The 14,189-nt window shown below is 37.9% G+C and overlaps 1 protein-coding gene across 1 annotated transcript; it reads left to right on the forward strand.

Annotated features, from left to right (window-relative positions):
* The first annotated feature begins 12,228 nt into the window (after positions 1-12,228).
* On the forward strand, positions 12,229-13,110 carry LOC145661545 (uncharacterized). The gene has a single exon (XM_081726867.1). The coding sequence runs from the start codon at positions 12,229-12,231 to the stop codon at positions 13,108-13,110; it is 882 nt and encodes a 293-aa protein (XP_081582993.1).
* The last annotated feature ends 1,079 nt before the right edge of the window (positions 13,111-14,189 follow it).

Consider the following 14,189-nt stretch of genomic DNA (forward strand, 5'->3'; position numbering starts at 1 on the left):
AAGACATTAATAAGATTGTTTTCTATATTCTTTGTTAACGAAATTTTGATTACATAGGTCTAGAATATATACAAAAACTTGTCATTGTAAATTCATGATCATAATTTCGTTCAGGATGCAAACAAGCAGTGAGAAAACTACCATACTGTCGTTACGAAATCACACCCTATTTCAAAAATAGTATCGGATAGTAAAGTTCCAATTTCACTGAATTAATTAAAATCCAGTATGGTACCTTCCAAAATGGTCGCAGAGGCTCTCATTTAAAGTGGAATGAAAATGGTCGCAGAGGCTCTCTTTCATGCATCACACCACCAATAAATCTCGATTCATCGTTTTCACATCCTTGACAATCCTGTATATCTGATGTGCAACATACAATTTAGGCCACTCAATTTATGAGACCCATCTAAACTACGTCCCAACAACTTTGAGAAAATAATTACAAACATAAGGCCTTCAAATAGTATATCTTACAAATCAAAAAAGGGAAAGAACTCAATTTATTATACATAGCTTTATGTTTTACAGGTTGTTCTACAAGAGCAGTTTTGCCATTTTCACTAAAGCTAAAACCTCAAATTATCTTTAGTAAAATAAAAGAGCTTGGGTCAATGTTAGAAAAATCTTACCGATAAAAAATCTAGCGATGGGGGAGAAAAAAACTATACAGAGTAAAAAAAATGGAAGCTCCGAACTTAGATTTTATTTTGTATAATATTATAAATCAAACTGTATGTCTATGTCCCCCTTATCTTTCTATCGTTTTTTAAATGAATGTATTTTAGTATACTAATTTATGCCCGTTTGGCCTTTTCCCGTTTCGCCTTATGCCCTCAAAACATTTTGACATGCAACCGATAAGGATGTTATCTTAAGGCGGAACGGGAATTCCAGTCTGGCCTTTTCCTGTTTGACCTTATAACATACAAGGGAATTTTCATTCTGTTTCTGTAAAAAACAAAAACAAAAAAATACCTTATTCTCAACTGCAACGTCTCTTCTATTCCAGACAAATTAAGCTCAAATATGTTACAAGCACATAAATTTTATTATCACACCCGAAATACCATATCAAGTTTCTATGTGAATATAATATGAAATAGCATCAATATATGAAATTACATCAATTTCACTGTTCTTAAGTCTATCTTTTAGGCGGTGAATCCTGTCGTCAACCCGTCTTCACTTTAGCTAAGTTTTCCCTGATAACCCACTTGAAGAATTACTCGCAGTCTTTCATTTTCACGTTGCTTGTTTTTCATTAATTCAATGAAAGAATATATGTCTAAGTGGTCTCTTGATGCCTTTCTTCGTAATTTGGCGTGCCACTCTCCTGCATTGTTAGTCATTCGTTCTTGATCGTTTTCAAAGTGATTCCACAAGTCACTGCAAATAGGTAAAAATACATCATTAGCACATTAAAAATTCAAAGGATTGCAGGAGAATCTACGTTAGAAAGTGGATAGCAAAATTTTGGCTGAAACTAATTTATTTCTTTTGTAAATCAAAAGAATGTATTCTTTTGATAATTTACAAATTAGTGAATGCAGAATTTTCAATACATGCACGTCGCAAGAAAATCTATATTACACTTTACATGAGGTGTTAATTTTAAAAAATGCTTTACTGTAGAGTGCTCGGATTAGCTTAATTAATGATTTAATATTAAAAAAAAGACTTGCACTAAACGCCAGCTATTTATGTAGCAAAAAAACATACTTACAGAGAAAATAACGTGTCACCATCATCCAGCCACTTGTCTACAAGATAATCATGGGACTCCTCCTTACATAGAACGTCAGGCGCATCTTCTTGCAAACGTACAAACACTACATCTAAATGGGAAGTTGGTACCAGAGGTAGTACTGCTGCATGTCGAATCCATCTTTTCATTTCAGTATTCTCTTTGTACAAGTAAGTACTTGAGAAACTCCTAACTGCTGAACTTCCTCCATACAGACTGAGAGAAGTGGAAGGAACATCCTCTGATTTTAACCAGGAAATACTTTATTTATAGCTTTGATTGCTACTTTCTTAAGATCAATAGAAACTTCTTTCAATTTGAAACACAGTCTAAATTTCTCAGCTTCTTTCCTGATTAAGTCCATTAATTTTTCATATGTGTCTTGCTTTTTACTGGGAAATATGCAGAAGAGGATAACAAATACCTGGCCGAAATATTTTCCGTGCAGAGTGTACATTTCGGAGAAAAGGCGAGGTACAGTCTTAAGTGTCCCATCTATTACAAACCTGTCGCACTGACACAGAATCTCCAAAGTTCCAACAGTGCCTAAAACCTGTTGAAGATAGAAAGACTAGAATAAATAACAGACATTCTAAAGAAAATGCTTTAATATCAATATTCTTACAGTACAGTAATTTCACTTAGCAATCTCCTTCCTGGAGAGCAGAAAGTAAATTAATTTAAACATCAACAGAAAAAAAGTCATACTTTCCCTCGAGAAAGTAAAGACAAACGGAATATTGCTTAACTATGACCAGTTAATTCAGGGATACAAATAAGCAACAAAATATTACTAGCTCAAGATGAAAGGTACTAGCCCACATCCCTCAATATAAATCATTTACTTATATTCGGTATGATATTAAATACTCGCCCGCACCGATGAACCACTCGCCACAGGCTGGTTATTTGTATTCCTGGGTTAATTGTGTTACACTATAAATAAAAAATAGGCTATGTATTTGTGTGCTAGCTAAAATGCCATTTAAAAAATTTCCACGTCTAAAGTTCTAAAATAACTTTTGGAGAAGTTGCAAGAATAAATATTAGAAACATGCAGAGAAGCTTCAGTGTCAAAATTACTTATACCTTATTACAACTATTATATTTACTTACCTATATGTCTTAGTAATTGTTGATGTTCGTTCTTCCCCCGCTGTCTTCTTCATGTTTGAGGTACAAATACAAGACTACAGGAGCAATATTTTAAACAGTGACGCAAATAACACAGTATTCTGAATACTTACTTTGATTATACGCTGTTCTATTCGTTCAAACGTAAATATTACTAGTCTTACAAATGTTTTTAAAATGATACAAAATTTCCCTATCATAATTTAAAAATTCACTTCGCTGGTGTAAGGCGAAATGGAAAGGACAAACGGGAATTCCTGTTTCGCCTTACAATCAAATTAGCATACACTATCTTAGCATCATAGCCTGAAGTAATGAAAACAGGAACAAGGCGAAACGGGGAAAGACCAAACGGGAAGACACCCAAAGTTTCATTTTAAAATGATCTGAAAGAACTGTTCACTTACATTTTTCTGTGTTTAATTATTAAAGATATATTTTGCAAACGGACAAATATGTGACGTTTCGAATTAAGTACAAAATATGAAAACTGTTTTTGTGATGTGGTATAATTACAATGTTCTAAAAGAAGTTATACTGTATTTCTGGTATAAAAGTCTGTAGTTCTATAGTAATTCACTATGTTAAATTCAGATCTGAAATCAGAATTTCGCTATCAGGGTTGCCTTCTCAGTAATATAGGATGTTACATAAGTACACGACGCATATTCTGCAAAAAATAAATAAAAAACACTCTGAGAATGGAACACTAACTAAGATGTTAGTGGTTTAGCCTGTAGTATGTTTTGTGGTGGGTGTGTCTCTTGTCTCTATTGACACATCATTAGTAGCCTTCTGACATGCTGGGTCATGTTTCTTTTATTCCCAATTCATGAAACTCTGAATTTTAATTAAAAAGAAGTAACAGTTAGTTTATATCTCGTAATCAAATTGAATTCATTGGAAGAACATAACACTAGTGGAAAATCCTGTTAACCTCTGAAACTTAGTGATGGGTCGAGGCAGTTCATTTGGTGGAGCTAGCTCATTCGCTCCGGCACCGATACAGGAGTCGTTCAAAGGTGCCAGTTCCTTTTTGAACGGTTGGGAGTTGTCGTTCAAAAATGAGCCTGTTCTTTTTTTGAATGGTTGGGAGTCGTCGTTCAAAAATGAGCCTGTTCTTTTTTTGAATGGTTGGGAGTCGTCGTTCAAAGGTGCTAGTTCTTTGTTAACTGGTGTTGTGTCATTCAAAAGGTAACGACAACGTTCACTGAGTTCCCATGGTTCCTAACAGATGGAGCACAACGTCTGCTTTGTAGCTTTTTCGCAGCCAAAGAGTCCCTCTGTCGAAAAAGACTGGTATTAACGACCAACGAATCGTCGCGTAACGCAGATCTGTCTTCAGATTATGAAAACCCTGTATGCATTCTTACTGGCTTCTGTCTATACCGGTGTCGGTAGGCGTGTGCGGTAGTTTGGTGCATTCTTATTGGTTGTTTCGGAGCGGAGTCGTCGTTACTTTGAACTGCTGGAATTGTGTACGGTGCTCTCATTACTCAACTGCTGGTGTCGTCTGTGGAGCTGTCGTTACTTTGAACGGACAGTTCCAAATGTATGAACTATTATAGTTCCATACTAGTTCACATGAAGGTGTCGTTCAAAAGAGTCAGTTCGTTCATGAACGACCCATCACTACTGAAACGTTAACCTGATAGTGTTGCCAGAAATTACATTTGAAATTTCCTTTTCTTATTATACACCGTCTTCAAACGGTACCATTTACATTTCCCTATCATGTCCCTGAGACGGAAAGTTTGAGGGAAAATAAGGCTTTTGGTGAAAAAAAAAAAAAAAAACTTTATTCTATTTTGGGACTCTTTGGAACACCCTGTGTTAACGCACAGATCTCAAAATCAACTGAAAAATACTAAGTGGTATACGAAACGCGTGTACAAAATTTCAAGCTTCTATCTTGAATAGTAAGGATGGGAGAAAATATTTACCAATGAGCTAAGAACATCTCCTCAGTGGCCTAGATGACTCCAAAAGATTCGGTGTAACATAAAAAAATTCTGAGACATCCTAGGGTCATGTTTTATACCTCATTCTCTTCAGATAGAACAGTCTTTCAAACAGTATAATTCATATGTCTCCATCATGTATATCTGACGCCGGAAAAATCGCAAGAAATGGGATTTTTGTTAAAAAAATATCCTCTTTTTCTTAGCACCTCTGGATCCCTTCCCCTGTGTTAACACACAGATCTCAAAAGCAACTGAAAAATATTAAGGGCATAGTGAATATGTCTACAAAAGTTCAAGTTCCTATTTAGAAAAGTAAGGAAAAAAAAAAAACATTAATCTATGTGCTAAGAATATCCCTACAATACTCCAAATTCCCGCATAAAACGGGAAATTTTCTAAGACATCAATATTTACCCTAGAATCGTACTTCATTCTCTTCATAATGGAAAATACTTTCTAACGGTACCATTTACATGTCTTCATCATGTATCTGAGGCGGGAAATCGCCAAAAAAGGGATTTATTTAAAATATCCTTTTTTTACCTTTTTACCCGTGAACACATCTTCTGGCAACGCAGAGATCTAAAACATATCTGCAAAATACTAAGGAGTGCACTGAATGTATGTGCAAAATGTCAATCTTCTAGGTGCAAAAGTAAGCCCGCCAAAAAATAATATTCCCACAGTACCATAAATTCCCGTTTAAAACAGAATCTCAGGTAAAAAATTCCTGAGACATCCTTTTTTATACTAGGATCATGATTCGTACCTCATTCTCTTCAGAATAGAACAGCCTTTGAAATGGCATCATTTGCATGTCTCCGTCGCATATCTGAGCGGGAAATTCAAGAAAAAGGGAATTTTTGTTACTATTATTATTATTATTATTATTATTATTATTATTATTATTATTATTATTACATTCTTGCACTGCCCCTGTGTTAATGCAAAGATCTGACATGATCTGAAAAATACTAAGGGGTGCACAGAATGTGTGTGCAAATTTTCAATCTTAATAGGTGCAAAAGTAAGCCCCCCCCCAAATAATATAAATAAGCCTAACAAAAAATTATTTTAAGTTATGACGCCATCACACCCTATGTCTCGACCCAGAAAGAAGACGAAGAAGAAGAAGAAAGGAGTGAAACCATACGTAACGTGTTCTACAAGGCTTCCACGCTAGAAAAAAAAGCTTTATTAGTACTTTTTTAATTGAATAATGAAGATACCACCGTAACGTATAAACATATACGATATATATAAGGGTTAATGCAGTGCTACTGTTGTTAACCTTCAATTTATTTCCTGCTCAATAATAGGCATACCCGTGTTTTGTCAATACATATTTCTATATCACGAAATCGGGACTTTTGGCCCGATACTCTAACCAAAACATCACAATTACGTGACCATGTGTGACCTTAGGTACTCTACTATTGGTATGTCTGTGTAACTTTGGAGGGTCCTATGGAAAATATGCATTAGTAGAAGGGAAAAACGAATAACCATGTATTGTAGAAATAGGAGAACCTGCTTCAACTTAGCAATTTGGGCCCCCTCATTAGAGGGCCATTTCAACTTTGGGGGTCCCAGGCCACTAAACCCCCCAGGATCGGCGCTCTTGGTGCAGAACTACCAACTTATGCGAACTAAATGAAGATTTTTGCTAAATAATCAACTTCACCTAATAAGAATACAATATTGATTATTATTATTATTATTATTATTATTATTATTATTATTAAGTATTAATAATAATAATAATAATACTTAATAATAATAGTAATAATAATAATAGCGCTCCGGAGTTCACTGGTGCATTAAATATTTTCAATGAAAACCTAGCAGCCAGCACCATTTTTGTTTTAAAGCTGAAATTATTTTCGAAATTATATGTACTTTTATGTAAATTACTAGCATGAGTCACTAGCATGCATTAGTCACGAATTACTGGTGTGTTGATACGATGATTTTTATCAAGTGATTTTTTTCTTTCATTTCTTTGAAGTGAATCACAAGCAGGTGAGTTTCCTTTGAACATATACACTGTAGTTAACCTAAAGATTTGTTCACTCCTTTGTGGATTTATGCAGGAAACGAGTTCCTTCTGAGGATCCCTTATGGCTTTCTTTTCTTGTTGCTATTTTTGTGTAGATAGGTAGAAAATCAATATCGTGTAGATAGGTTCTGTATACAAGGTCTTAAATTTAAAGGTAACCAAGAAAAGTTTTGTTGCTTTTTCACCCACCACCTTCGAACATTGATATGTCACCTAACCTGCAAGATCAAAAATAGTCCCCATCAGCATCGACGACCTTCTGAAAACGTTCTGGAAGGCCATGGAATCCATCGCGGTAGAACTTGGTGGGCCGTGAAACGAAGAAAGTATCAGGTGCATTTTGGACTTTTACTAGGGATTTGAACTGGCGTCCTCTAAGGTGATAATGGGACGGTCAAAGAATGGAACGGTGTTCAAAGAATGGGACGGTGTTCAAAGAATGGAACAGGTGATAATGGGACGGTGCAATACCCGGGGAATATAGTGGTTGAAATATTGTTTCCCATCCAAGGTGGAAAATGGTGTCCTGCGAGTCATCTTAACCACGTCTGTGCAGGCGCAACTGCCCAGGCCTCAGAATATATATACAGAGTGTCTCGAAAATAGCGGACAAAAATTATACCACCGTGTCGGGGACATCAAACAAGGAAAAAAGTCCTCTTCAACTTTGGTCAAATCCTACTAGTTTCGGAGATATAAGGCGCCGAAGCCGTGGGAAAATGAACTTTGGACCCCCATAGCTCCGCCACTATGAGTGATAGAGTGGATGTTCTTTGTCTCTTGTAACAAGTTGAATAAGGTCTATTCAAATTGCTATTTTTCATAATTGTGCACTTACGCATAACGGAGATCTTAATGGTGGCGGCATTAACTCACAAAGGTCTTTGTGGTTACATGCCGCTTCCGTTCGTATCTCCGCCATTTTCCGGACACCCTATATATATATATATATATATATATATATATATATATATATATATATATATATATATATATATATATATTAAACACCTTTTACATGTGGAGATTCTATGTGTAAAATGTAATGTAACTTGTCGATATATAAAGTGCCATATATTAACAGCAGATGAAGCTGTCACTTCCTAATTAAATTCACGTTCATCACTGGTGTAATATTTTTCGAATGTGAATTTATATCTATGTATTTACTGTGACAATGATTACATCTATTTACCTTAACATCTGCACTAGTGCATTCAATTGGGATCAGTAGGCCTATGAATACATTGGAATCAGCTGAAGTCGGAAATTGTGAAAGAGTGAACCAAGAATTACGTCCAAATCATTCAATACCTGATCAGCTTCAGTCAGAATTAGCAGAAGATCAGCTTGGAGATGAACTATTGGATAGTGATACTGAAGACGTGTTTCATCAAGGAAAGTCGAATGAAACTGATAGCATGGGAGTTACAGATTTGCCCAAGTTTGTACCCCCTTCCCGACATTCTTCGGTTTTAGAGAAACTCAATTTTCTTAAGCAACATCCAATTCAACCCACGGAAAGTCCTGATGTGATTCTTCCATTCAAGCCTATGAAAACATATTATCGTACTACTTCAGATAACACTACTGAAAAGAGAATGTGGTTTTCCTATTGTATGGAAAGAAACTTGTGTTTCTGTTCTATTTGAATGGTTTTTGCAATTGACAGCGAAAGTCCATTTGTATCAGGCCAGAAAATCATTAAGAAACATTTCTATAAAGACCTTACAGTTCATGAAATTTCAAAAGTACATATCAATGCTTCCGCAGCTTATGTAATGGCCACTAGAAGTGCAGATATAAATACACTTGTAGATAAAGGTCTCATGAACAGAAGAAAAGCTCAAGTTGAACTGTGGAGAAACATTTTGAAACGTATATTGGATATAGTTTTTTTTCTTGGACGACAAGGAAGCTGATTTCAACAACAAAAAAGTTAATCATGGAAATTTCTTAGAATTGGTTTTATTGGTATGCAAGTATGGTGATATTTTAAAGAACCATGTTTCAGAGGCGATTATGAAGAGTCAAAACAGAAGATTGCGCCAAGACAAGTGTGGTGAAGGAAGTTCACAAGGAAGAGGCTCATTAGTAACTTTTTTGTCGGAGACATTTGTCAAGAAGTTAGTAACTTATCTTGTTCTTCAGATTCAAACTAATAGTGTTAACGAAATAAAGCAGGCTAGTGCAGGCACGTAGCCAAGGGGGGGTCCGGGGGGTCCGGACCCCCCCCCTTCGAGACCAGAAATGAAAAAAATAAGGAAGGATAAAACAAAATGAAATGACAAAAAGAAGGATCAGCGTTAAAAGTTAAAAAGAAAACTACAGGAAGCTTTTGCTTACTCTTTCTTATGAGGAGATTTGTATTACTTGCAATATGGTGGCGAGGTAAGCGAGATATTCTGGAAGAGTCAGCGAATTTGAAATTTCAAGAAAAGTTATGGAATTCTCAGAATTTCCGCTACTAGTCAGGGAGATTTCAAGCTTTCGAAAGCATAGTGCCGTTGTGTAACAGAGTGGACATTTTAAATCATACTTTTTCGTGGGATACGGACAAAATCTCGCGGCCGAAACATCGCCGCCCAAAATCTCGCCAGCCAAAACCTCGCGTGGCCAAAACCTCGCCGCCCAAAACCTCGCGGGACAAAATCTCGCCGGGCCAAAACCTCGCCGCCCAAAACCTCGCGGGACAAAATCTCGCCGGGCCAAAACCTCGCCGCCCAAAACCTCGCGGGACAAAATCTCGCCGGGCCAAAACCTCGCGTGGCCAAAATCTCGCCGCCCAAAACCTCGCCGCCCAAAATCTCGCCGGGCCAAAACCTCGCCACCCAAAACATCGCGTGGCCAAAACCTCGCAGCCAAAACCTCGTGGGTCCTGAGATCAAGTCAACGCTCAAGAATTATCCAAACTTCAACACTCCCTTACGAGGAGCATTTTGCAACATACCTTCTTATGGTACAAGGAGAAGATTTGTACCAAAACGTAAAGGTTCTATGCTTAGTAGTTTTTTAGATCTGGAGAACGGAAAAATTCATTCAAGGCCTTCCATTCCATTCCTGCTTAGGGCATGCATTTCGCAAAATATTGTCTTATCTGGAGCTTGTGCCCTTGTGGAGCAAGAAGATTTATACAAAATGTCAAGTTTCAAAACCTAATAAGTTTTGTAAATCTGGCGATAGAACATTCTACATTGAAGAAATCGTCGTGAAGAGGTTTTATCCTGACGACATTTCTTCCCAGGCGACACTACGTCTCGCTTAATTTAGACCAGGCGAGGTTCTGTGTCGCGAGATCATTACAACGAGGCGAGATTTTGGGTATGGCGATATTTTGGGGCGCGAGGTTTTGGCAAGGCGAGGTTTTGGCCCGGCGAGATTTTGGCCCGGCGAGATTTTGGCCCGCGAGGTTTTGGGTGGCGAGGTTTTAGCCAGGCGAGGTTTTGGCCCCGCGAGATTTTGGCCCGCGACGTTTTGGGCGGCGAGGTTTTGGCCAGGCGAGGTTTCGGCCCGGCGAGATTTTGGGCCGCGAGGTTTTGGGAGGCGAGGTTTTGGCCAGGCGAGGTTTTGGTCCGCGAGGTTGTCGCCGCGAGGTTCTGGCCGCGAGGTTTTGTACCCAAACCCTTTTTCGTCATCACATCCTTGCAGTATCAAACATGTTATTTCAAGGACAATTTTCTATTGCTCCTTTAACCTGTCATTTGGAACCGACAATAGTTGACGAAATAATAAAAACAAAAATTTATGTTGAAAGAAAGTTCTGTTAGCATTTGATTCAACAGAGAAAGAAACGCATATATTGTAAAACTAATTGAACACACACATGCTTCGCACAGGGGCTGTATTTGGAAGTCAACGCCTGTGGGAGTATCACCATGGATCTCAGCGACGGCGAAAACTATGGATTTGATACTAACATCGGTCATTTTGGGCTATTTTTACATGTCTCGGTATCCAACCCCCGCTGACTCCCTGCCCGCATACAATTGTAACTAAATTTGCAAGTCATCGCTAATGGAAGTGTCACCATTGATTTCAGCGACCGCGAAAACTATGGATTTGACACTAATAGCTCAAGTGGTAGAGCGTTGGTTTCGTATTCGGGAGGTCGTGGCTTCGTATCCCGCTGCCGACCATCCTGACTGAGGTTTTCCAGGATTTCCCTCAGTCCTACCAGGCAAATGCCGGATGGCACCTACTAAACAGGCCCTGGCCGATATCTTCCCAAATCCTTTCCATTGTTAATGTTGTTGTATATCCAGTGTAAAATGACCTCTGAGCTTTATCTGGTAATTGTTAAATAAATAAATAAATATCGGTTATTTTCTACTACTTTTACATGTCCCGGTAAACGCTCCCCTCAGACCCCCCTGGTTCGAATTTCGACAAAAACGTTTAACTTTGGTCTGGAGCCTGGACCAAGGTATTCGTGACTAAAATTTGGTAACTCTCGGTCAATTTGTCTGGTTCCCAAGCCGGTTCCGGCAAACGCCCCCCTGAGACCCCACTGTTTTGAAATTTAAAAAAACGCTTCGTCTTGATCTGGGGCCTGGGCCAAGGTACCCCTGACCAAAATTTGGTAACTCTCGGTCCACTCGTCTGGTCCCCAGGCCGCACACAGATAGACAAACACACAAACAAACTCTTTATTTTATTTATATTAGAAGATAGTTTACAAGACAGTATTGAGTATGTACTTTTTATAATAATTGAGGTCATAACGAAAGGAAAATTGTTATATTTGAATAAACAGGAGAAGGACGTAAATATTGTAAAATCTTTTTCATTTTTTTTTTATTTTGCTCGAAATTTCTTCATAGTTTGTTAATAAAATACTTGCCAACATATCCTAATTTTATTGTCCTAACAAACCAATATATGTTGATGGTAAAGTAGTTTAGATTGATCGAGCTCCTGGGCCTTCAGAATTTCATGTCACTCCTCCCCTCCCCCCCCGTTACGAAATCCTGGCTAAACGAACCAATATATGTTCCAATAAAATAGTTTAGAATGATCAAGCCCCTTTTGTGATGACCACAGTATTTCATGGCACGGACCCTCCCCTTCACGAAATCCAGGCTACGTGCTTGGCTGGTGCATTTAGTTTTGAAGTTGACTGTACCCAGGTCATTACTGTTATTGAACAGTTAGCATTGTGTGTTCGGTATGTGCTCCATGGTGAAGTAAGAGTGAAACTTCTAAAACTAATTCCTGTCGACAAAGCTACTGGACTGGGTCTTTATAAATAGATTGAGGATGAACTTATTAAGCTGAAACTGTCAACGTCGCATATTGTAGGCTGTTCTTTTGATGGTGCAGCTAACATGAGTGGCCAGTATAACGGTGTCCAAGCACAGCTCAAAAAACTTAATCCGAATGTTCAGTATGTGCATTGTCTCGCGCATGTTCTATATTTGGTAATGATAAATGCAGCAGAATGTTGCAAAGTCTCAAAAGACTTTCTTGGGTTACTTCAAATGACAGTTACTTTCATCTGCGATTCATATAAAAGAATGCAAGTGTGGATTAAGTACAATGAAGAAAACTCAAGTGGTAGACAGCTACTTCGCCGATTACGAAAAATAAATCTGACAAGGTGGTGGAGTAAAAATCGAGCTCTAAAGAGTATCTTTGATGATTTTTCGACACCTTTTCAAGATCGGAAGAGGTTCATTACGCTGCTTCAATGTCTACTCACTATTGCAAGTATGAGTGATTTTCAAGCAGAAGTCACATTTAAAGCCAAGTGTTTGGTTCAGAACTGGTGTAAATTTGAAAACATTTTTGTGGCTTTTGTTTTCAGCCAACCTTTTCACCTATGTACACATACTTCGCAGTATTTGCAAAAATCTGGTTTGGATTATCTAACGGCTACAAAAATGATTTGTACGTTACAATCAGACTTAAAGCAAAAACGGAACGTGTTTTGTTCTATTGAAATTAAAGCTATGGAGTTTGCAAAGGACTTAAAGAGACAATTGAAGGATGCAGGATACGATGTTGCAGTTGAAACTTCTCTCCTTGCAAAAAGAATACCAGTAGCAACTCTTCAAGCAGACGAGCTTTCCCTTGATGAGGCAAGAATTTTAGATTCTCCATCAAAAGTGTTTCAGATAAATGTTTTCAATGTTGTTTTCGATACTGCAATTGAGCAATTACATTCTTGGTTTATCTGCAATGACAGTCTCATGAAGGACATTGCATAGCTCGATCCTACCCGTTTCCATGAGATAAGTACTTTAGAAGAACTACCTGATTCAGCTCTCAATACTCTACCACATTATTGCAAAGTGGAAAGAGAACGAATTCAAGAGGAACTGCTCCAATTTGCTCGTCATTATAGGGACTATAATCCACCAATATGTAAAAGGCAGGAAATTTTAAGAAATGAGCATGGCAGCGAGCAATATGCTCATAGTAGTGAAAAAGAGGAAAATGAAGAAGAGGAAGATAATGAAACTGAGAGTGAGGAGGAGGATGAATGGAAATGCAAACCTGCAAGACAGTGTAAAGTGTGTCTAGTTTGTGCACTGCACCTGCTTCACGAATTAAATCTTTATGGTCCATTATATCCATAGGATAGGATAGGATTTGGATTTCTGGGCTTTCGGCATCTAAGGCCATGTAGCCCTTCACGATTTGAGGGATGACGTCCCTCGGCGAGCACACAATCCGGGGAAAGGGAAGGAAGAAAGGATTGGGAAAGGAAGGAAGCGGCCTGGGACCTATAAGTTAGGTACCACCCCGGCATTTGCCTGGTGTGAATGAGGAAAACCCAGGAAAACCTCATTCAGGGTGGCTGGCCTGAAAAAGCTGTTACACTTTTTCGACCGAGTGACCCCACCGGGAATCGAACCCGGGACCGCTCGCACCGAAGGCGAGAGCGTTAGCGACTACGCTACGCGGGGCCACCCATTATATCCATCGTTGTATAAAGCGTATAAGTGTTCTAACTCTATCGTGTACCCAAGTATCATGTGAAATAATTTTCTCGAATATGAAAATGATCAAAAATCGGTTGCGTTCATCGCTTGGACAAGATTTGTTGGAAGACTTTATTCTTTTATACATAGAAAGATCATATACGTTTGATTACGACAAAGTGATTGACGATCTCCAAAGAATTAGATAGATATTTGAAATTGTGAGTGTAACTGGGGCATAATGAATATATTAATATTATTATACATTTCTGGCATTCATATTAATATTATATTATATTAGGTTACAGTATGCAATTCAGTAGAAAATTTCAACCAATTTGATATTAGAACTGATTTATGAG

Source organism: Thermobia domestica, chromosome 10 (assembly GCF_964235325.1).
Source record: "Thermobia domestica chromosome 10, izTheDome1.hap1.1, whole genome shotgun sequence".
In the NCBI taxonomy this organism is placed as follows: Eukaryota; Metazoa; Arthropoda; class Insecta; order Zygentoma; family Lepismatidae; genus Thermobia; species Thermobia domestica.